The sequence below is a fragment of the Pollicipes pollicipes genome, unplaced genomic scaffold (assembly GCF_011947565.3).
Source record: "Pollicipes pollicipes isolate AB1234 unplaced genomic scaffold, Ppol_2.1 Scaffold_5724;HRSCAF=6776_pilon_pilon_pilon, whole genome shotgun sequence".
Taxonomy (NCBI): domain Eukaryota; kingdom Metazoa; phylum Arthropoda; class Thecostraca; order Pollicipedomorpha; family Pollicipedidae; genus Pollicipes; species Pollicipes pollicipes.
Genome location: NW_023596746.1, coordinates 8217283 through 8240535, shown reverse-complemented (window position 1 = coordinate 8240535; position 23253 = coordinate 8217283). Strand labels below are relative to the sequence as shown.

Below are 23253 nucleotides of genomic sequence, written 5' to 3'. Positions count from 1 at the left end.
AAAATGGAGTCGGAAAAAGTTGAAAGGGACAGAAGTCGACAGGAATGGCAGTCGGATTGCAAACCAATTTAAGAGACAGAAATGGACACGGGTAACCGTTGGCTGGAATAAAGTAACAAGCAGGTAGCCAAACCCAGGCGAGAGCGGTCTTGCCTCAGTGTTGTGTGGCATGTAAACACTCCGCATTTTCTGGTGATAGGGCGGAGGAAAAGTTATTCCATGAATTGGACAGCACAACCTGGTGGTGGGCTCATGGTATTTGCAGCAAGCCATGATTAGCAGGTACCCTGGAACGAGGCCATCCGTGCCAACCATTCGGAAAAAAAAATGTCAAAGAGGGGACGTAAGGCTAGGAGAGTCAATGCTTTGACGCCTGGCAGGAAAGGGGGTGCTGCTAACTGTACTCGGATGTACCCGTGGATTCAATGGGTTTCCCTGCCTCGCATACGTGGATCATGTGATTTGGACCCACCCTCGCTCATGCGGTGAACGATTCTGGCAGCAAGCCAGCATCCGAGCCTTCATGACCTAACCACGCGAACTGCGCGCTAAGGGTATCAGATGACCGATGTACGAAAGTGCCCTGATAATCCTTATCAATGTCCATGAAAATTCCTTTTCTTATTTTCTGGGACGTGGGCGCACAGCGGCGGCGTCCGTCGCAAATTCCTTTTTTTTTCCTTAATCCTGGTGCTGACAGACACGTGCCTGGTTCGCAGTGTAAATCCTGGTTTCACTTCCAGTTCCGGAAACGAGATTTTGATCCTCTGCTCCAGTTTGCTACTTCCTAGGCCTAACTTCCCTGCTCCTGTATCCTGTCGGTTGTTTTGCAAAGAGCACCCTGATTCCTGGTTTTCACTGGTTCCTCAAAAGTATGGGTTCCTGGCTCCCTCCGGTTTCTTCATAAGCCATACAACCCAGGTAGTGGTTCCTACTGGCTTTCCACAAACATCAGACCCTGGTCCCCTGCTTCCCGCCATTTCTTACACAAACATCAGACCCTGGTCCCCTGCTTCCCGCCATTTCTTACACAAACATCAGACCCTGACTCATGGTACTCACTGCTGTTTTGGTTCTGATTGGGGGCATTCCACGACAAATCGACGGGTCGAAGGGTCAGTTTTACACCGCCATCCCTCGGATTGTGATAAAACTGGATCTGTGGGCTTCAGGGGCGCTGAAGACGCCTGCAGTATTTTTAGATCTCTCAGTTGAGCGTCTTTGGAGTTACAGTCTCCGGCATTTTGTGTTGTTAGGTCGAAGGGCTACCTTCGGCGGTGATTTTTTTCACTGAATGAAAGAAAGTTACATCAACGTACATGCCAAAAATATTCTAAAAACCTTCCAGACTACGTGTGTGTCGTGGCTGGAATCATCGCAAATGAAATATTCGTGGTGGCATTATGAGTATTTGAAATGAATGCAGAACCACTTTCCTACGCGATTTTGAGCTTTTCTCATTTGCATGTAAAACGTAGTATTCAGGAAGCGTTGTAAGCGTCAAAAAGCGTAGTATTTGCCCCATAGTCCAAAAATAAAAAAGTTGGTTATCGGCTTGGGCGACATGGAAACAAAGTCACGGTAAAAGACTACGCCTCATTCGCTCCACCCGCCGTCGGCCGCGGGCGCATTGACCTCCCGCGCCTCTCTCCGCACAGCCGGCGGAAAATGGGCGCATTTTGAGAAAACACTAAGCTTAATAACACGATGGCTCGTATACACGTGGAAGTCGACTCAGTGACTCGGTCTAAGTCACTCTGCGCCTACGTCACTCAGTCCAAGTCATAGTGCGCCAGTGGCTCAGCCTAGGTCACTCTTACCAAAAGTCTTCAAATCAAGCAACCGCTACTTCCCTCCCAACGCCTAAATCTAACACGCGGACAGTGACAGTCTGAGCACTCATTGGGGTCACTCTGTGAACATCCAGTGTCCCTTTGACAGTCATGGCCGTGGCCCAGCTGATGTTAAGCTAATCTTCTGCCCGAAGCACTTCTGCTTTTGGTACGAAGAAGCATGCCGTCCGCACTTTAGCCTTGCCCTGCAAGAACTGGTACAGCTTCTCAGCAGAGCGGATATGATGGAAATGGAGGCGCCTCTGGCTGGCACTGGCAGCAACCCTTTTTCAGGTCCCCCAACTCCGTCGCAAGAGTTCTTCCCATGGGACATGGCAACGTAATGCCAGTCATACTTCACGACAGTCCTCCTCCCAGGGGCCTTTGGGCGCCGGTAGTGTAGTGGTTAACGCGTCTGCGTTAACCACTGCGCGTCTGGGAGACCAGAGGTACGGGGTTCGATTCCTCAAGGTGCCCGCCCCTCTTCCCAGGGTGAGAGGCGGGCGACGCCATATGGCCTCAGCAGCTGGGTGCGTTGTAAAGCCCCAAAATAACAACAACAGGGACAGTTTTCCTCAAGAAAACAAATGTACAAGTAATTAAACCTGTAGTGCGCGGCTGATGCGTCTTGGAAGTAATACACTTTTCCATATTTGAAACGACGCTTTTCGCCTCCGGTAAAAGGTACTGGAGAGATGTATGGACCGCAAAGTGCTATGTGTCATCGCTTTTGACAGCGGGCAATAGCTTTTATGTGTGAGCCGTCCAGATTCTGGCCAATATACCACGAAAGGATGCAGCGTCCATTGCAGGGCATCCCAACGAAACTGCTGAACTTCGTCTGGTACGACCAAAGTGTAGCTTTCTGAAAAGTCTAGAATCATTAAAGCTTCGTTTTCGGACAGTCGTGTAAAATTCGTCACAATTTGGGGGTCAATTTGACCCTCCTGAGATCTCAGGAAATAAGAGTTTTAGACGCCAAATTCATTGGGCGTGATGGCCTGTACGTGAACTCACTGGTTGCAAAGCTTAAGATTCCTAGGTAATGACATTTAGGTCAGATAAGGTCAAATAAAGTCAAACTCCGGGTTGGTGTCCAAAGTGGCCCCAAGTAAACCTAGATACCTGTTGTAATCAAAACGTTGCATGCTCATTTAAACTCAATGACCTTTTTTGACCTTTCGAAGGTAATGGTGACCAAATCATCGGGTGTTGACCCGGGCTACTTTAGTCAGTGACCTATTTTGACCTTTAAAAAAATAATGGAAGATCATGCGGTTCCTGTTATCAACAAATTTGAAGTAAGCACCAGAAACCACTTCATGCGGTTCCTATTATCAACAAATTTGAAGTAAGCACCAGAAGCCACTTCATGCAGCCAAGCCTCATAGTAATAAGACAGGTTGGTTTTGGCCTTGGTCTGACCTTCATATCCGATCTTTGGTCAATAAAATTTGTTCATTCAGTTGTTGTGCTGCCTGAGAAAGCATCTCAGAGATGTATGGTTTCTTCTAGCACTCCATTGTTGCATCAGATTGAACGATGCCTTAGAAATTGACATCGCTGAATCCATGGCCCAACCTGGACTTACCGTCAGTCAGTGACCTTACAAGGTGCATCTGACTGTTTTATTTCAGACGATCCTCCGTCCAATTGTCTACAGCTATGTACAGTTTGGCGCGGCCACGATGCGCGGTTCGGAAACCGTTCCGGAAACACGCTTGGGGGGGATCGACTCACCCGGACACCTGAGCGCGTGTTTATCACGACGATCGCGCGCCATCGCAAGCGCGGACAATTCTCACACTCCAGCATCATGCAGGATGATGTTCATAAGGACGCATCATACATTCTTATGAACGTCCCACTCGGCGTTACTCGGTAGGCCCTTTTAAGTGACATCTCGCAGGCCAAGAGATCCAACCACCAGCTTCGCGTTCTGGTGATTACAGCGCACGTGAACGGCGTGATTGCGACTGCTTGGCGCCGGGACGCAGCGTTCGCGGAATAGTAACCTCGTGTTTGTATATGTTTTTATCTAGGCAGTGCTTCCAGCTTTCGTAACATTTATTACGTTAGCATTTTGAAGAAATCGTGTGATGCAAACATCGCAGAACGCACCTGTTGGAAAAATCAAGGCAAATAAATCATATTGTTTTAATAGAAGTGAGCAGAGATTCCAGTGAGATTTGTCCCGCAGGAGTGGCTACTTCGAATCGAAATCCTAAGGTATTCAGTAGGATTTCGAGGAAACTTGCATTACCAATCAAATCGGGTATGTCTGATCGAAATAATCGAGCACAAAAAGGTGGCATGCTCCCTTTAAGCCACGCGGTGTACTCGTTTTGATCTCCCCAAATGGAACGGCACGACAAGGTTGTTCGGGCGTTTCATTGTTGCGAGGCACTGTCTATACAACCACGCGCTCCACTCGCACAGCAGGCACTGCCTCAAGGCTCTTATTGGCTCTTATCTACTTGGGCTTTTGTCTGAATGAGTCGCCCCACATGAACGAGAGACCAAACCATCTGCGCAGTGCGCACTCACCTCCCCCTGCTCCAGTTAACCCGGCCCCAACAGTACACATGAGGGGGGAGGGCAGCCGGCTGCGGCGCTGCGCCGCACGCCCAGTCTTCGTGCGCTACACTTGATTCGTCGTTGCGTAGACCATGTCTTTCCAGGCAGATAAACACGTTTTTTGTTTTTCGTCTCGTGAAATAGACTGAACTTTTAACATGCTGTTAATTAAAATAACAATGTTACATAAGGGAATCGTTCTTCGTGCCTTTCAAAAGTTCACAATGTCCCGGTTATTATTCTGCAATGGCAATTTCAAGAGTAGCATGCAGCTCTTCAGGACAGTTTTCAGATTATTTTGACATATATGTTTGCCAAATTATCTTTCAAGCAAGTGGAAAAATCGCCACCAAAGGTAGCTCTGTTACCGCGCAGCTCGAAATTGCCGTAGGCCATGACTCCGAAACGGTGGAACTGCGAGATTGAAAAAGTTCACCAACGACTTCAGCGCTGCTGGCAACACCTTTGACCAGTTTAATCATAATCCGAGGGATGACGGTGTAAGACACTTGTCGATTTGTCGTGGAAATGTCCCATTGGTGAAGTTTTTCAATCACTCATCCTCGTCGGCTTTTGTCCACTTCAGTTTTGTTTCGATTCAGCTTCTAGTCCTGTTGGCTTTGTATGGGATGTCCCAAAAATAAGGATGAATCCTTCAAAATTCGCCACACATGAAAACGGCCTGATAAAAACAAAATCTGAAGGCGTCGTAATCTCTGATATAACAGTCTCTCGTAATCTCTCGTAATCTAAAATCTGGGAGATTCTTTCAACATCAAAGTATGTATTTCTAACCACCACATATGTACCTAACAGCATCTGAAAGAGCTAAGCCTAAGCCTGCCCTCACAAGTCGGAAACTTCTGTTGCAAACCTCTTCTACAGGGTGTTTTTCCCCCGACCCACTGCGACCAGGAAATGCATTCTGGGTTTGGTGTGAAAGGTTCAGGAGCACGGCCTGTGCTCGATGTCCCCAGAGCTGGCAGGCCATCGCCTCGATCTGGGAACGGCATCGATCTGGCGAAGATGTCGGTGGAGGTTTACCCCAGACTCCTGTCGCCGGGTCTCTCAAAAGACCTGAATATGGAAGGCGGCAGTCAGCCGAATTTTGAGGGAGTGTCTCAGCATCCATGCATACAAACCACACGTTCAGAGCACCCTAAGCGAGGATGACAACGCCGCGAGCGTTCAAGTGTGTCAGTGGTTAAGGATGAGATGAGCCAGAACGGCGAGGGGATTAAGCACATCTGGTGCGCAGGTGAGCGCCGTTTTTGTCCCTACGGCTCTGTGAACAACTTGATAACGCGACTGGAGCAGCAGGTACCTCGATGGCCACACAATGGAGCAGAAGCCAACAGCAAAAGGTGCTCAACATGGGTCGCTATGAGCTCACAAAGCATCACCTGGCGTTTTGGTTCGAGAGCGGCGATGTAGATGCCTTGACGCTGACCCAAATCCGTTGCTGCGGGGCCATCCGGAGCTTTGGCTTCTGCATTTGTGGTCGCACAAGAGCTCGCTTATCTTCGGTGTGGTTACAGCGAGATGGCACTCCATCGCACGCAACGACTGCAAGAAGACTCCTTCTCTGGGGACCTTTGGGGGAAGAGTCGTCTCACTCACGACTGACAACATCTGGGTGCCTCACCGGCCGGATCCTAGTCGTCTGAACCTTTTCTATGAGGTCGCGAGATGGACCAGGTTTTTGAGAAGATACCAAGGACAATGCAACACCTAAAGACGGCTGTGGGGGAGGCCATAGTATCTATCTCCGCGCAAACCTATCAACATGGTGCTGGAATTTTGATATTAGGATCAGGGCACGCCTGCAGCGTAGGGATTATGATAACTGCGTTTGCTCTGCATCGCTCAGAACTGACGGCGTTCGCCCGCCGTTGTTTTGATGTCAGCTTGTTGACGCCCATCTAAAGCTCCCACATTGTCTGTTGACAGTGAGGGCCTTACATTCGTCTGTGCTTAATGCAGGCTGATTTGTGCGACTTCAGAGGCGTGTGCTCACCTTTGAAACACCCGCTGCATGGCGCGCTGTTCCGTGCCGTCTCATCGTTATGAGTTGGGCCATTGATCCAGTTTGATTGGTCCGGTGGGTCCCGAGACACTGTTTGACAACAATCTGTTGGTTTTAGCCCTTTGAGGCTCATAGCTCGGATAAATCTTGACCCAAGGCTATCACATTTAATGTGCATAACGCACTTGTTCATCCCGCTCCAACCATGCTAGATTTAGTGCAAGGTGTCCAATACCTTCGGACATGGTGTCCGCGGTGGACGATGGTGGTTGATAGCGTCACTCTTCGTGAGGCGCATATCTCTAAAATGGCTTGACCATGTAAATGGCTTTATCTGAGGTCATCAGGTCGTGTGCACACAACTCGGTAATCTAAGTCGTTCCAATGGTACGTGCTTGAGCTCCATCGTTCCCTTAGTGCCTCAGATACTGCTGGTAGCAGTCTTCATGTTTGAACTTGTCAGGCTCTCAGTTCAGGCATGGTTTGGCATAAGGTAATGCCGTCGGATATGCATGGTGTGCTCGTTCATTCCGTTCCACTAATGTAAAATTCAGCCCGATCAGCTCGGTAGTCCGTAAAACAGTATCTGGCAGTAGACTGGCTGGTAATAAATCTCGCACACCGGGAGGCGCATGACTCGGAAATTGCGCAACTTAGGGGCGTGGGACTGCATGTGCGTACCCTGCTAGTCCGGGTCCTATCATCGGCTTAGGATTCGCCTCGATAAACTCGGTAGTGAGTCCCTGAGGTAGGGTTCCGCGGCATTACTCACGCTTCAAAGGGGTATCCAACATTTTTGTACTTTTCACCTATAGTTACATTTGGCACGTATTATCTGGTCAGAAATGCCAGTTTTCTCGAAATTTGTCTGAATAGCTCAAAATCTCTATTTGAGGTAGCCGACTCTGCGGGAGGAGCCTCATTTGACTCCGTGCTCACCACTACAAAAGTAACACATTTCATCTGCCTTGGTTTTCCAACGTGTGCTCTGTAGTGTTAACATAACATTAATGTCTGAAATGTTTGTGTAATATATGCCACGAAAGCTTGAAACATCCTAATTAGACAAAAAGATATGCGAATACGAAGCTTGTATTCAGCGCATTCAACGAAACCATCTGACATGGCCTTCACTTCTCCGCTATGGCGTTTACCACGGCGGCTCTCTTTGGCTTTGGGAATGCATCAAATGATCAGTGACGCACTGATTCAAACTTCAACCAATCCGCTTCTCGGTAACAAACCCTTGCCCGCTGGACCAATCATAAATGTTCTGTTTTCGTACCAGTAGAGGTGCGCGCGGTGGTTATTATGACAACGGTGGTCGCGACTGTGGAGAAGAGGCGTAGTGCTGTTACAGGCGTTGACAGGGTGATTTAGGCTCGACAATAATTAAGATTGTTACGTTGCTATGTCTTGCACACTACCCAGTGCTATTATTGGACGCGATTAGTCCTGAGATTTCACCAGAGTATATTTTTGAAGCATGCTCCAAATGTGGGATACTGGCTTTAAAAGGAGTGGTCCACACCTATATAGGGTTTTGACCTGAAATGACTATCTTGAAGACATTTCGGTGCTGCTCACAGTCCTGCTCTTCTTAAGACCTGAGCCCCTCTAGTTTCTGAACTACGCGCTTGCGAAATGGTGGAAGGTATGTCAGGGAGAGTATTTCAGTCGCCATGGCATTCATGGCGTCATAATAACGTCATTCAAATCCTGCCATTCCATAAGCAATGCGGGAATGATGGCTAAAAACATATATAATCATGGAGACGTTCATGTCTAGTGTTCGTGAGCGCGATTTCCAGGTATAACGGCCGTCAGTCGGCTCTCGACCACTATTGTGCAAGGTACGATGACGTTATCAAACCATGACGCATTGAGTAGCATATTCAGCTAAACAGAGAATTGTGCTTTCTAAAACGGTCTTTTCCACTTAAGAATCACACCAATAGCTATAAGTGAGCTTGTTACATGATATCTGATGCTTGCTTCGGTATCTTCAAATGTGAAACATTTCCCTTTAACTTGTGAATGAGTCTCATTTTCGGGGCATGGTTGGGCCTATGATCATCAAACTGCGTATCCAAAATGCGCTAGTCTGTTCCGTTTGAATCATGCAAGATTTAAGCCTTGTGGGTCCTGTGCCTTCTGACGTATTTGGCAGTAGGTTGTGGTATTGAATGTGCCAAGTGCCACACGTTGTCAGGCGAATAGCTAAGAAACAACTCGACGCGTGGTCGCGAAATTGTGCAGGTGTTACGTACCAGCACATGCTATTCGCATGGTGCAAGGCTCAGCCTGATCGGCTCAGTAATTCCTGAGGAAGTGTTTGGCAAACATTTCTTGTTCAAACTTGTTGAAATCAAAATTCGGACACGTTTGACGTAACGACATGAAATTGTCCTATTTGGTCTCATTCCATCAATGTTAGGTTTTATTGATCCGATCCAGTTGTTCCCGGCAAAGCGTAACTGGTGGTTAGTTGATAAGTACCGGAATTAAGGGAATGTTCCACATTTGATGATGTTTAGGCAAACGTCAGATATGATGAAATAAGCCCACTTATAACTACTGTTATGCCTTTAAGTGGAAAAGGCTGCTCTAGACACAGTATTTCTTTAATTAGTAAATGTACTGCTTAATACGTCATGGTTTGATTATGTCATCGTACCTTGCACAATATTCATTGAGGGCCAATTGACGGTCGTTACATCTGTTAATTGTTCTCACAAACGCCAGATATGAACGAATGGACACTTACGTTTGTATTGGATTTAATCGTCGCAGGACTAACGGAATGGCAGGATTTGACTGACGTCATTATGGCCTTATACATGCCTGGCTCACCTGGAAAAAGGCTCCTCGAAATAGTCGGCACATCTTCGCGGACGCATAGCACAGAAACTAGATGAATGTAGGTTATAGGAAGTGCAGAGCGGCAACTGCGCCGAATGATCTTCAAGATGGCATGCAAATGTGGAACGCTCCCTTAAACGATGCGCGTATCCAGAAATGACTGGAGGAGGCGTAAAGTAGTGGCATGACGGGCATGATGTTATAAGTCGTGCCCTTCCGTCAACACACAATTCAAATGAGCCGGCCCAGTAATTCCTGAGATAATCTTCGCCGTACCATCGCACTGACAGCAGTATTCGTGTTTAAGCTTGTAAGGCTCCAAATTGCGATTGGCATGACTTAACGTAATGAAATTAGATGCATAAAAAATGCACGAATGCGTTCCCGCGGGCAAGGCCAGATTTAACTTAATCGATCCCGTGGCTCCCGGTGTAGTGTTAACAGACCGTCGCAGCTGCTTAGGGTCTCGCTACACGGGGTGCATGTTTCTCAAATGGCTTGGCCTAGGGTCGTGACGTTGCATGCACGTATCGTGCTAGTTTGTGTCGTTCCATCGAGTTAAGGCACAGCTTGATAGACGTGGTAGTGTCTAAGATAGTTCCAGGCAGCGATTTTTGCGCCTCAAAGCCCGATGGGCCTCATATGGCGACCATGGTGTGATCTACGGACGGATACGGGTCATGAAATTACAATCTCTTGGTGTGCTCGTTTGTTCCATTCCATTAATGGAGTTTTAGGTCGATGGACCCTGTGATGCATGAGATAGCGTTCGGCAGCGAACTTCGTGTTTTAAATTGTGAGTCATAAATGGGGCTTGACCTGACCTGAGGTCATGACACCGTGTATGCTTGGTACGCCAGTATGTCCCGTACCATCAATGTTAAGAATGAGCTCGACTGGCCCACCTATTCGTTAGATGGTGTTTGACGGAGGGTTGTGATATTTATAGGATTTTGGTTTGCCAACAATTATAACAATTATAAAAAAACGTTTGTAACGTTTTACTTTCTTTGGTGTTTGACCGCAGGCTGTGACATTTACAAAATCTGGGTGGTTTTAACTTTTGAAAGGGATGACGTAACTGCACGTAACTTGATGGGCGCCATGTGCGAGCTGAGACCATTCGGCCGGTGTTAAATTTAGTTTGCTCGTCTCAGGAATTTCTGAAACAGTGTGTCGCAGTACATTGTGGCAGTAAATGGGTGTGGCCCGGTGGAAGATGACTGATGTGTGGCGAAGGTCATGTACCCCGCTGTCCTGCTTCGAGGACATTCTTGTAAGTTTCCGTGGCGAATGCAAAAAGATAAAGATGAGTGCAACGAAACTAAATAAATGTATTGGAAACACTGGCACGTTGATCAGGGAATGGCAGCCTTTTATTGATTAACATGTGTTTGGTGTAGAACACGCGTTCACTGCATTCTGCTGAAATTCATTCCAAAATGGCCGTCATGTCATTCAACATTTATATGTTCATTGTGTTTTAGGCATAAGCAGTCCACAGGTAAAAGCCCAATGGTGGAAACAGTCCAGTTTTAAAAACAATAAATGCACGATGCACACACAAACAAAAAACGCTATCACACACATACACATTACATAGCCACTCATGCACCTTTTACTTTCAGACAAGGCGATCATCCAACGAAAATCCTCGAATGTCGGTGAACCCAAAGAAATCAGATCGAAATGTTTTTTACTTTTTTCTGGAAAAAGTCAGTTGGGGGGCGGGGGAACATGCGGCAGAAAACGACCGCAGGCAACGGATAGACGTGTGGTAAGTTCATTTTTAACAGTGCCAAACCTGGCAAATATGTTTTTAAATCCTTTAACGGTAAAGGACATTACTTAAAAATTATTAAATATGTGCTTAGTTACTGCCATCAGACAAACCATAGCCACCATTAAGTCCACGACAAAGTTTGAAAGAACGATATGGCTACAACAATTTCCTGTCAGACAACACAAAATTGAATGCATCTACACAAAGAGGGCTAGTCACCAATAACTTCTTCTAACATTTTGTTTAATTTCTTCACCAGCGAAGTTATGAAAAAACGCTATGAAGATCATTGCATAATCGTGCATTCCAAGCTTGCAACTCAATATCGGCTGCGGTCTCACTAACGAAGTAGATGGTGCGCCACGAATTGGTCTTTGCAGATGCGGTTAGCTTTGGCTTGGTCGGGATATGAAGGGCTCATGGCCCTTCACAAGGCTGCGTTAAAATCATTTCCGGGCAAGCGTTGTTGGGATTCATTTGTCTAGCTCTTTCGTCCTTGCCTTTTTTGGCCATAGGGGTAGTTTCCTGTTCAGTTGGGGGGGGGGGGGGGGGGGGGCTCCAGCCCCGCTTTCCAACTTTCACAGGAAGTTGATACAACCCGTTAAAAAGTTCCATAATGAGAAAATGTTTCCTTTTCAACAACACGACGTTCCATACGTTGACGTGAACCAAACAGGCTCGCCCTGACCCCTCCCCGGCCGGCAGCGATGAAGCTGGACCCGACGTCGACCGACTCACCGCTGCGTCATCCCGACTGGGGCGCCCTCTTCAACGGACACGGCCCGGCCGCGCTCAGCCAGATGTCGCTGCTGATGGCCGAGGGCGTGGCGTCGTCTCTGTGTGAAGCTCAGCTTGCGGAGGGGCGCAGCAGCCCAGTTGTCAACGGCAGCACCGACAGCGAGCGCCACTGCTGCTGTCACTGCGCATGCGCGCAACGCCAGGGAAACACGTTTCCGAACGGTAAGGCCCGGGGACGGGATGACGCGACTGAAGGCGGATATTTCTCTCTTTCGAAGTGAGATACTGCTGATTTACTGTTCAGTCACGGATAACAATACAATTTTTGCGATCAGGTGGCAGGGGGAGAGAATATAGGCTTTCACGTCGTACGATAGTCTCCTCATCCGCGCAGTCTCGCGTGGATCGCCCTGAACATTCTGGAATGTGTTTTAGCTTCATATCTGCAGGAACCAAAACAGTCTGTGTATCAGATCACTCACATACTGCTCTGAAATGTCCCGCTGTGGCATGATGGTGTCCCCAGGTTGATACGAATTGAAAATAATCATTTGTTCTGTATGTTCTCATTTGAACCTGACCGATGTGGTCTCAAGTTTCTATTTCATCTGCCAGTCACGTGATTGCCAAGCGGAGAACTGACTCGGCCTTACGAACTGTGGCGTAGCATGTAGGATACGCCGTTAGCAACTGTGCAAAGGGTTACCCTGACCGAGCCGGGTTTTTTTGTCTGCAAAAACAAAATCCAAAATGTGTGAAGCATTACCTAGACACAGTCTGCTTGTTCGCTTCCCCAGCCTTCGGTCGTACATGTACTGTCACATGCAGTGAACGGCCCCACCAACTCCGTGTCTTTCTGAGGACCCGATACCGAGGTGACCTTCCCTGTTTTGCCCGCTTCAGAATTGGTACTGAAAGTGCGGGTGGCCGACTCTCCTAGCCGCCATTTTGTTCTGGTCGACCTGCCGACCAGTGACCTGACCTGGCTGCGCCTGCTGTCAGTCAGCTGTGCAGCCCTCGGCGTCCCTGTCAAGGTCAGTACGCGCTGCACCGAGTGGCATTACGGCTGTCCCTTGCCGTTCAATACAGCGATCGGTAAACATTGGCTGAATACGTGGGTTGTTCTGTGGATTTCTGGCCGTTCTCTCTGCTATGCTGAATAACCAACTTGCGCTTGCTTACATGAGGTTAGCCGCCTGTCACTGGTTCGCAACCAATGCCAAAAGTGAGTGTGAGTTTCGTGTCTTGTTTGGGCAGGCCATGAGGGGATTTCGCGATGCGTTGGATTGATTTGGTCCATGGTTGCAGATGGTGAAGGAGGTCCTAAAGCTGCCGAACACGTTACTAGTCCGGGACAAGGATGTCCGGCGGCTGCTGGATTACCAAGAGCTGGAGCTCATCATGCACAACGGCTGAAAAGCAAGGCACGCAATCTAAGCAAACGCTTCCCGCGCAGCCCGGGTTTGCGCAATGTGACGCCACTTAGTGGGACACGCTAAAGCTCTTATGTGGAGCCTATAGGGCAGCTGACGCACGGCGCGTTCGCTCGGCGGTGTTGTACGTGCGTCAAGTACACGAGCGGCGTGGACGAAGCGGCTCCGATCCGCGGACCACAGCTCTTGCAGGCCACCAGCGAGGCCTCGGGCCAGGGCGAGCCGCGCCGCCCGCCGCTCAGCCATCGCACCTTCTCGCACGTTAGAGTTGCAGTGGCTTAAACGTTGTTCGCTTCACGAGGACACGCGGCCGCGCTTTACTACTTACATTCAGGTCACGCGCGTCGACCCCGCGCGGCGCGGCGGCGGGTCGGTCTGCGGTGGGCATAGTGTCGCCGCCTCTGTCAGTCCGCCCCTCTCGCAGCCAGCCCGCGTCGGCCGGGCCTCGCCCCGGCAGCCGCGCCGCCGCCGCAGGGCCGCTCCGTGACGCGTGGCGACGCCGCCGGGCGTCGCCGTGACGGGCACCGCCTCAGGGCCGCGGGACGTGACACTGCGCGCGGGGCGTCACGCTCCACTAGTCAGCTGGCGCCAGGCTAGTCGTGAACGGCTCGTGCGTACCGGCCGCCGTAGATGTGATGTGCGCTTTCCAGCACTGTGCGTGCGGAGTCTTAGAGTGTGGTCGTCCGTGTCCCTGCCATTTTATTTGTGTGACCGCGTGGAGCGCGCTGGCCGCCTGCGCTGGTGATTCGCCGGTTCGCGGCCAGCCATTGTCAGGCTTCAACTCTCTCGCAATAGACGTATCGAACGCTACTGGACCGACCCTTTTTATTACGCACTTACAGCTACGGGCGTGGAAGGCACTCGACTGGAGCATCGCTCATTTAGCCCTACAGACGACTGCTTCTCGCAGGTGCCCTGGTGTCTGTCTTGTCCACGTATGCGCCCCGTTCAGCGCCAGCGACCAGAGGCCGACAGGTTACCTCAAGAGAGCCAGTCGACAAGCATCCCTGCGCAAAGTGAACTGAACGGCTCAGCACGCCGACCCAATCACGCAGCTCTTACCCGGCAGCAAAACTACTTCTTAAACCGCGCGCACGTCACAAGCCGAAGAACAGACTTGCTGCGTTCAACACCAACGAAACCAACCCGAACCGACAAGGACCATCACCCGACAGCATCCACACGCTAGCTCACGCCTCCCAAACGCAGAGCAAATTATCATAGAACGAGCAGGTCACCGCCACACTGGGCCCACTGCCCCGCGTGCCCTCATCGCACTGGTCGCCCTGGTCCGCCTCCAGCCGGTGGGTGCCGTCGCCGTCACCTTCCACAGCGACAGCCGCCGCCGGCAGCCGACACCAGTCAGCGCCGTACACGATGCTGGCGTGGCGCCGGAAGCTGGCGACCGTGGCGCCCCTGGCGTCGGTCACGTGGCTGCCGCCGTACATGCAGGCGGTGAGGAGGCGGTCGACGAGGCGCGGGTGCCGTTTGATTCGCCACACGCCGCCATCCAGTCGAGTCCGCTCCAGCGGCCGGCGCGGGGCGCGCGCGTCCCACGTGTACAGGTGCTCGTCGTAGCTGGCGGAGGAGGGGAAGTGAGGCTGGCTGCAGCGGGCCCCTCGGACCGCCAAACAGCTGCTGTGCCGACAACGCTAGCCATAATGGGGGGGGGGAGGGGGCGGGTCGTCGTCTGCAGAGAGTGCATTTCTGGGCACGTTAGTGGGGGTCGAAGTAGAAGGTGAGCCATCAGGAAGCAGGGACCTTCACAAGAGATCAGAAGACAACCGACCATGCCCTGGAGTAACCAGTGGGTGAAGATAGCATAGTTAAAATAACTATTTAGAGCCTCAGCAGCTTGACGTGCCGGCGTGGCGCCCCCGCAGAGCAGGCTTCGCCCATGGTGACGGAAGAACACAGACGAACAGCGCTGACCCGTCGGTGAGAGGGACTGACCCGTCGGTGAGAGGGACTGACCTGCCGGTGCGGAGCGTGTCCTCCTGCAGCGGGTCAGACTGCACGCAGGTCACGCCCGCCTCGTGCGCGCGGCTGGTGAACACCGCCTGGTCGGGCTTCTGACGCACGTCGTGGCACCGGAACAGCAGGTCGTCGCCGCCTGTTGGCGCGCGCGGCGCTGGGTCAAGCTCAGTTCACACGGGCGCTTTGGCGTGTCGCGCGCGCGTCGGCATCTGCCCGGCAGCCGACCGGCCACAGGCGGGCTGCCGCGCTGGCTACATCATACACGGAGCCGTCTCTGCTACACATTTGGCCCCGCCCGATCCATCCAAACGGACGACGGTCGTGACCTGGTGCCGGCCCCCCGGCGGCAGGGGTGTATGCTGCACTTGGGGACGCTGCACCGGGACATTATAAGGACTTACGGTGCGTTAGTCTGTTCCCGTTACCGGAAACCCTGTGCGTTTCACCCTGCAAGTGAGTCTTACTTCACGTAGGATGCTGTTATTTCTCAGCAGGGAATGAGGATCCGTCAGGAGGAAGCCTGATGTTAGGGCAGGGCGGATGGATGCGCAGGAGTGGAAAAGGCATGGAAATCCACTTTTGGGCGATCTCAACCTTCGGTGCTTCTCTACTGCTCTTCCCAGCAGAGCCGTTCTGCGCCATCGCTCTGGCTGATGCAGCCCTCACGTCTGCATCAGGTGTTAGTGAGCGGACCGAAGCCGCCGGACCGAGCTGTACGGTAGAAGCGCTGGACTCCAGCGACCCAAAGGATCACAATCCCGGCCATGTGGCCTCGGCCCTGTAGATACCCAACGGGAACTACACCAGTTACCACCATAACCCGTCGCTTTCAATAGATTTACATGCGGGGCAAGAGGGTCAGATTTGAATTGGAGGAAGTCTTCTGAAATTATTAGATTAGAGAAAGTCTTCTGCAAATTGGTGGCTTCTCCTAGAATCAATCTGACATAGCCCGTCACGTCTTGAGCTTCCCTTACTACTCAGAGGCGATCCCAGGGAGCGTTTTGGGAGAGTGCGGGCACGTCGGGACGAACCACGGACTGCTCCAGGCGAACGTGCCACCCTCAGTTGTCTGACTGCGTTTGATTCACGGACGCGCCGCCCACCATTGTTTGATTACATCCGTCGATGTTCGAATGACGTCACTTATAAGACGGCTAGCTGCATCGAGGTTGATCTTCGGGTTATTCTGTGCCAAGCCAACCAGTTGAGCACTTACCGGCATTTGATATCCGCACAAAGCTTGGCCCCCAAGGTTATCTCGTGCTCTGGTCACGACTCTTAAGTTTTTAGGTCTCTGCACCCAGCCACTTTCCGGTGATGACGTCAGAAAATGACGTAATGACGGAAATGCGCGCATACAAACTATGATAACGCCGCAACCACAGCGCCCACGTGTTTTAATGAAAGCGCCATGAACCAAAACAAGGTTGTAAGTGGTGACGTAGGGAAAGTATAAATCATCAGCACCATCTTTGGGTTTCTATGAATTCCACTACCAAAACTCGAATTCCCAACTTGATGACGTCATCGATTCGTCAGCGATGCCGAATTTCGGGATCTCCATTCAAATCTGCATCGGAAACATCACAAAAAGCGGAAGCTCCCTGCACCGCTGCGCGACGCGGACGCGATCACAGCCGGTTAGAGCAGAGCGGTGCTACTGGGCTTCGCCGTCCGTTACCGGAGTAGACGAGGTTCCCGTTGCGGTGGTGGAAACCGCAGGTCCAGGCCTCGTAGCTGTGGCAGGTGGCCGTCCAAAGCGGCATCAGTCCCTGGCCGTCCAGCTTCCAGCACCGTGACGGCGCCGGACGAGTCGCTGACGGCCAGCCGCGCCGGACCGCCACCCTCGGGCGGCGTCCGCCAGTCGAGCGCCAGCGCCAGCCGACCGGCGCCAGCCACGGCCCGGCTGGTCAGCCGGCTCAGCCGCACCTCCTCCGGCCGCTCCTGCTCCAGCAGCTCGAACAGCAGCAGCTGGCCCAGCGAATCGGCAGCGGCGGCCAGCAGCCGGCCGGCCTGCCGCACCGGGCACCACCTGGTGTCGAGCAGAGCGGCCGTGTCGAGCCGCTGGAGCTCCCGGCCGGCGGCGGCGTCCAGCAGGTGCAGGCGGCCGTCCCGACGGCAGGCTGGCAAACAGTAGGCCGACGTTACACGCAGAGCACGCCCGCCCGGCTATTTCACCTCCGAAACAGCCATGGTTCAACAGCAACTGCGCGAGGCTACAGCAACACTTGCACTTGTAGCACGTGCATATCTCAGCCCTCGATCGGATGACACCGACTTGGACAGATTGCCAGGCTGCCCACTCCTTTACCGCCCAAAACTAAAACACGCACGTTCCTTAATGCGCAATTATAGTATGTCAGCATTTATGATTAGTTGTAGAGGTACAATGGTAACAAACAGTGCGCCCGCCAGACACACGGCATGGTTCGCATCGGACACCATCCGATCCGAGCTTCCACTAGCCGGCCCACGTGGCAGGCGGCCGTGGTTCGACCATGATTGGCTAATCGATGAACGCGGTATCAAACAGGAGGTTCCCCCGTCCCAATCAATGCAGGTCCTTCGTGGGCGAGCCAGGCACCGCCCGCCGCCCACAATCCCAAAAGGCAGCCGCATCGGGGTCATGTTCCCGCCGACTCATTCTGGTGGAATGCGAGCGGATAACTGGCCAGGGCTGAACTTCGTAGAAACACATGCACCAGACCTAACTGACCTAGGGGTCGAGCTACGGGATACATTTCACGGCCCATGGATCGCACCAATTGAATGGCAGGAGTGAACATCTCGTGGCACACCACGAACCGTGCTTAGCAAAGGCTACGATCGCACGTTACTCTCACGCAACTGAAATATGACAAGCTTTTTTATTACATAGACGCTGGAGCATCGTGCGCTGCTTTGCATGCCACTTTTTTGCCAAAGCTTCGCTGTCCTCGCTATTCTAACTCCGCAAGTTCTTGCCTAAGTGGACATTATATACGGGTGGAAGAGACCAAAGAAGGTTGGTGTTGTAAGCTGTCGCCCAGTTTTTTTTAAAAGCAGAAATGATACAACCCTGTCCATTTTCTCCTAACCATGGCCATGAGCGTTTGCGTGGCCACTGCCACACAGCTTCCCCAACGTACCTTAATGAGAGGCCGGCATGACGTATGCATACTTTTAACCCGTGCCATTACAGTACGGTCACTTGGAACAATAAGTGAAGAAGCGTCAATACCCGCGCTGTCATATGTATGGGAACCTAAGATGGCACTGACTGGAGTCACCACTTGCCCTGGTTCTTGAGGAAATGAAGTGCTTTTGGTTGCAAACAAAACAAAACAAAAACGTTTTTGGAGACACAGATTCATCCAATTGAGTATGTTTGTGAGACAAAATATCACAAATTTTCCTTGGTACATTTTGTGCATGGTGATGATTGGGCTTTTAGGTCATCTTTTGTGCATGGTGACTGCTTGTATACATACTAATGTCGAGAACTTGGAAAAACAAAGAGGTACCAGCGCCCGACCCTAAAGACAATATTTCAGCTTTGTCGATATATGTCGAGGCCCCACTCGCCCTGTGCGCCATGGGCGATGGATGGTCCCGGTATGCAGCCTATGTGCCCACCCATGTGGCCTATGGAGAACCGTCCCGAAGAGCTTCAGGGTATTGCTGCTGATTCCAAAACCCGACAAAGCTGCATACGAAGCCTGGCGGCCATTGCGATCACAACGCACACGATCCTAGCCAGAACTTTCAGGAAGTGCATTACCAGGCTCTGCACCACGTTGCATGCAAGATAATGCTACGATCAAGATAATGCTACGATATTCCGCATCACCTTTCACGCGTCCACCTATAATAGCACCACCGTTGAAAAATACGGAAAAACAGCCATAGTACAACCAGTGTTCCAGTGTTCAATTTTATTGATTTTGTGCTCTATCACTCCAACCTGTTATTGACCAACGTACCATTTTCAACCTGGCATTGTGGTCCGGCAAACCTATGACAAAATATCTGGAGGGAGCACTTAACACCTCACAATGTACAAGCCTGGTGGTGTTGCGTCCTGGCAGCCTGAATAAAAAACATGTAAAAAACTTCCTGAAGTTTCTTCAGGTACAGCTAGGACACGGATGTGCTGCCTTGGTCCAGACACCACCTTGGAAACGCCACGCCCAAGCAAAGGCGCAACGCCATGCTTACGAGCTGGAGGCATTGCAAGTCAAATAATGAGTGTGCTAATGAGAGTAAATATGTCATGAGAGCCACACTCCCCGAACTCAGCGGCTCCACGTCCTCTTGCGCAGTGGCGCGCCGTTCACACGCTGGGGACACACCCACCCTCTGGCGCCTGGTCGGGCGGCTGGCCGTCCCGCAGTTTGTACGTGCCGCAGAGCAGCAGGTGGCGGTAGGGCGGCAGCGGGCAGAACTCGGCCGTGTCAGCGGGGTACTCGGTGTCCCAGCTCCAGAGCAGGCGCCCACTGACAGCGGACTCCATCGCGCACGGACCACCTGCTGCACCTCTCCGGGCCGCCACAAATGTCACGTCTCGCTCACCACCGAGACAACTCGCTATCGGGGCGCACAACCCCTACTTGAGGCTTATTAGTCCCCACTCGCACTCCACCGTCCGAAATAAATGCTCCACCGTCCAAACGTGACACGTCTCAGCTGCAGGCTACAAAGTCCCGCCACAAAGCACCACCTCCAGCCAGGCGCCGTCGGTCACCAGAGTCGCGTCCGCGGAGTCGAGGCTCGCCGCCGCCGCCGCCTACGACTTGGCGCTGCGCTCCGTCTCGATGAGACACTCGCGCACCAGGATGCGCGCGTGGCCGATGCCGCGCTTCAGACGCTCGGCGCTGCTCTTGCTGCCCGAGTAGGTGGGTCGGATGTCGCGGCCCATGTCCTCGATGACGGCCAGCAGCTGCGAGTACTTGGACTGCGAAGGCGGCCGGTACTGAGCAGCCGCTGCCGCCGCGAGCGGGTCGAACGCCGCCGGGTTCGGTGTGCCCGGCTTGCTGAAGGCCGGCGAGCCGGACGCCGAGCGGTCGTCTTCCATTACAGCAGGACCGGTCACCGTCTGCAGGGGCCACCGGCGGCACAGCAGGTCAGGCGTCCCTGCCGACAGGCGCGCCACGCGGTTTGACTTAACATGACATTTGTGACAGGCAAGCGACCGGCAGGCGGGAAGAGCATCCGAACGTGGAGATGTGATAGATCTTCATACTATGGCCGCAGCCGGGACAAGAGTGCCATTGGGATGTACAGTGAATGGAAAGCGCCGAATTATTGTGAACGCCGCGCACTGGCGTCCTTGCATCGCATATGCGACCATTTCGCGAAGACTAGTGGAAAAAATTGATTGCAGATATGGGGTACCTGTCGTTTACTGGAAGCATAGGCTTCGCCGAATGGTTGTGGTGGTAGTGGTAAACCCACCAATCTTGCAATATTTTGGAAGATTTGAGCCAACCGAAAGCAGTCGTTTTTTAAAGTTACATAAGAAGAAGGCCACTCCAGGTTCTTCTCATTTATTACACAAGTCTCATTTTTCCGAATTTTTCTTCCTTTAAAGGCACATAGAACTCGCCACACTTTTGACTTCAACAATGCCCTGACAGAATGACATAAAACCAGCTGTACTTCCTCATGACAGTGCCTTCAGTATTTTAGTTCATAGCGCTGTGGCGGAAGACAGATTGTTCCGTGCACTCTGTGGAGAATTGAACTGTAAAAGTAGGGATAGCTGCAGTGTTCACAATTTTCAAAAATTCTCAAAAACTCCTTTTTAAGATATGAACATTCTGTTTGTTCTATGCAAACTATCATTGGCAATTTCTTAGAAGGCCTTCTCCAGCTCAAATGTGCTCCAGCTTAAGATTGGAAACAAAATATGACACTGACTCTCATCAACCCCAAACTCTCATCAACCCCAGGACTTGAGGATCTAATCCTGGTATCCCCTTTTAATGTCCAGTGTATGTGCAATATCTTTGTCCCTGCACATTTGAATGGCTGAAGCCAACACAATTTTTCCCAAACCATGGGTCAAGCATGCTGGATTTTATAGGCTTGCAAGTGAAGAAATTCATGTTGCATGTACTTTTTAAAAGTGCTTTGACTGTCATAAATCAGAGGACATAACCCAGTTACCAAACACCGCATATTGTGAACAGTCCTAATGAATATGACCTTCAGTAGATTATGAAACTCCAGACCAAACATATCCCTGAACCTTGATAAGAGTACCCACAGGCACTGCCTGGAGCTACTCAGCTTCATACTGGAAAAGGCTCTCATATTCCTGGAATTGCTTCATTCTGGATTAATTTACAAAAATAGCCCTGATATGACAAGGATGACAGGCAATGGGTAGGTGATAGAGGCATACATGAACTAGCTGAATCAAGATCAACAAATTGTGACATGTATATGCACAAAAATAAAGAAACTGATTGTATTACATATCAAGCTATCCATCTATTCTGTGGGAGGCAGCTAGCTGTGTTTGAAGGCTGGTTGGCATGATCATAATGTGTAGAACTGGTAACTGTAGTGGATACGGGTTATCAAATGAGTATATTAGTGTCAGGCTTCCTTTGCTAGAAAACATACTGACTCCAGAATGTGCTCTAGGGATAGGTACCACTGTAAGCCATATGTGCTGACACCAGACAGTACAAATTGCATGTCATGACAGAACATGTTCTGTCTGGTATGGCATCTGCAGCAACAAGTTTAGTGCCTACATACTGTAATAAATACGCTGAAAGTTTCATGGACAATTGCAGCCAATCTCAGCACACAGAGATAGAGAGCCAATATTTCAAGAAGCTATGGTGTTGCAAATTTAGTTTCCAGTAAAAAAAAAACCAACATCCTTTTGGAATAACATAATTTCAAAACAATTCAACCTGGTCTGAGTCCAGTTTACCTGTATGCATGCAGCATAAAAATAAACAAACTATATATTACACAGCAATATTTGCTTAATTGCACAGCAATATTATCTTTTTTACTGTGCATCTGACAATGCTGTGCAGAGACAAAGGTGTGGCCTATGGGTGTTAGCTGCAGCCAACAATGTTAGACATTGTTGACTGAAAGCTAGAGAACACTGTATATGACTTAATGCACTGATGTAACTAAGGTCAATATTGTTACCCCCTTTTAAAAGAACAAATTATATATAACCTACCTCCCCTACAGCAGAAACCACTGCAAGTCGTCCGAAAAAACAACTGAGACCCATGTCGTGCAAGCATCCAGAAGCGGATGTATTTTTCCTACTGGTTTTGTCAATGAGCAAACAGGACAACATACCATAAAGGTACCAACAAAGATTACCGACACGTCAAACCAACAACTCAAACCCTGCTTTGAAATAAATAGACATTCCGGTGCACACTACAAATAAGCCATAAAGCTCCATTTTCATCCATGCACCTACCGTTTACGAGTCACGCAGGCGCATATGCCCGCGGCTCTTGTCAGCAGATCCAAAGCATCCACAACGCCCCATCCCTCAAGAAGACCGGCTCAACAGCAGCCACCAAGGTCACAAAATTATGGTGAAACCGTCCGGTAATTTTCGCGTTATCTTCCATTACTAGCGTGACGTCACTGGGACGAGAGCCTGAACGTTACGCGCCGAGTCGTGACTGCGAGACAGGGATGCAATGCCGCGTCCGGGGCAGCCAGCACATCGGAGATCTTCATGCGGAACAACTAATTGGTAAACTGTTAGCGGAAGGTGCATATCGGCCCACTATGTAAAATGCGATGGCAAGTATCGTGGATGTGCATTACGAGCACCTGAGGCAAATCATTAACAATATTTTCAGCTTTTCGCAGCTCGACAGACAAAAATCTGTCAATTTGTGTATGAATCCAGCCACCGCTATTTTATTGTGGTGCATGGAATGCTCTGTAGAGCGAGGCATTCCACAAGTTGGGTTGTTACCTGGCGGCTTCCATTCGCTTCATTGACTCACATCCACATTCCGGTTCCATACCCTCCAAACATTG

General features: G+C 50.8%; 4 protein-coding genes across 4 annotated transcripts in view; 1 reads left to right on the top strand and 3 right to left on the bottom strand.

Annotated features, from left to right (window-relative positions):
* LOC119102439 (uncharacterized) overlaps positions 1-14066 on the top strand; it is a 42899-nt gene extending 28833 nt beyond the window's left edge. Inside the window, exons 4-6 of the mRNA XM_037225802.1 lie at positions 11786-12040; positions 12722-12852; positions 13127-14066. Of these exons, the coding sequence (XP_037081697.1) occupies positions 11786-12040; positions 12722-12852; positions 13127-13234 (494 nt within the window). The 3' untranslated portion in view covers positions 13235-14066. The remainder of the gene's footprint in view (positions 1-11785; positions 12041-12721; positions 12853-13126) is intronic.
* Positions 14054-17081, bottom strand: LOC119103496 (diphthine methyltransferase). The gene is made up of 3 exons (XM_037227069.1): positions 16913-17081; positions 15226-15364; positions 14054-14829 (listed from the first exon to the last, which is right to left on the bottom strand). Exons 1-3 carry the CDS (start codon positions 16995-16997, stop codon positions 14442-14444), a joined length of 612 nt encoding a protein of 203 aa, XP_037082964.1. The 5' UTR covers positions 16998-17081; the 3' UTR covers positions 14054-14441.
* Positions 17082-17199: 118 nt separating this feature from the next.
* Positions 17200-19746, bottom strand: LOC119103493 (diphthine methyltransferase; the record flags this gene model as incomplete). The annotated part of the gene is made up of 2 exons (XM_037227067.1): positions 19567-19746; positions 17200-17354 (listed from the first exon to the last, which is right to left on the bottom strand). Coding segments are annotated over exons 1-2 (312 nt in total), but the record flags the coding sequence as incomplete, so codon positions are not given.
* Positions 19747-19952: 206 nt separating this feature from the next.
* LOC119103494 (cyclin-dependent kinase 2-associated protein 2) lies at positions 19953-22763 on the bottom strand. Its single transcript, XM_037227068.1, has 2 exons — positions 22676-22763; positions 19953-20343 (listed from the first exon to the last, which is right to left on the bottom strand). The coding sequence occupies exon 2, from the start codon at positions 20282-20284 to the stop codon at positions 19997-19999; it is 288 nt and encodes a 95-aa protein (XP_037082963.1). The 5' UTR covers positions 20285-20343; positions 22676-22763; the 3' UTR covers positions 19953-19996.
* Between the last annotated feature and the right edge of the window lie 490 nt (positions 22764-23253).

Coding starts and splice junctions, on each gene's coding strand:
- LOC119103496 (XM_037227069.1), bottom strand. CDS start 16,997: ATGCCGCTTTGGACGGCCACCTGCCACAGCTACGAGGCCTGGACCTGC. Junction 15,365..16,912: donor CGGGAACCTCGTCTACTCCG/GTAACGGACGGC, acceptor GCGCGCCAACAG/GCGGCGACGACCTGCTGTTC. Junction 14,830..15,225: donor GACACGCTCCGCACCGGCAG/GTCAGTCCCTCT, acceptor CTCCTCCGCCAG/CTACGACGAGCACCTGTACA.
- LOC119103494 (XM_037227068.1), bottom strand. CDS start 20,284: ATGGAAGACGACCGCTCGGCGTCCGGCTCGCCGGCCTTCAGCAAGCCG.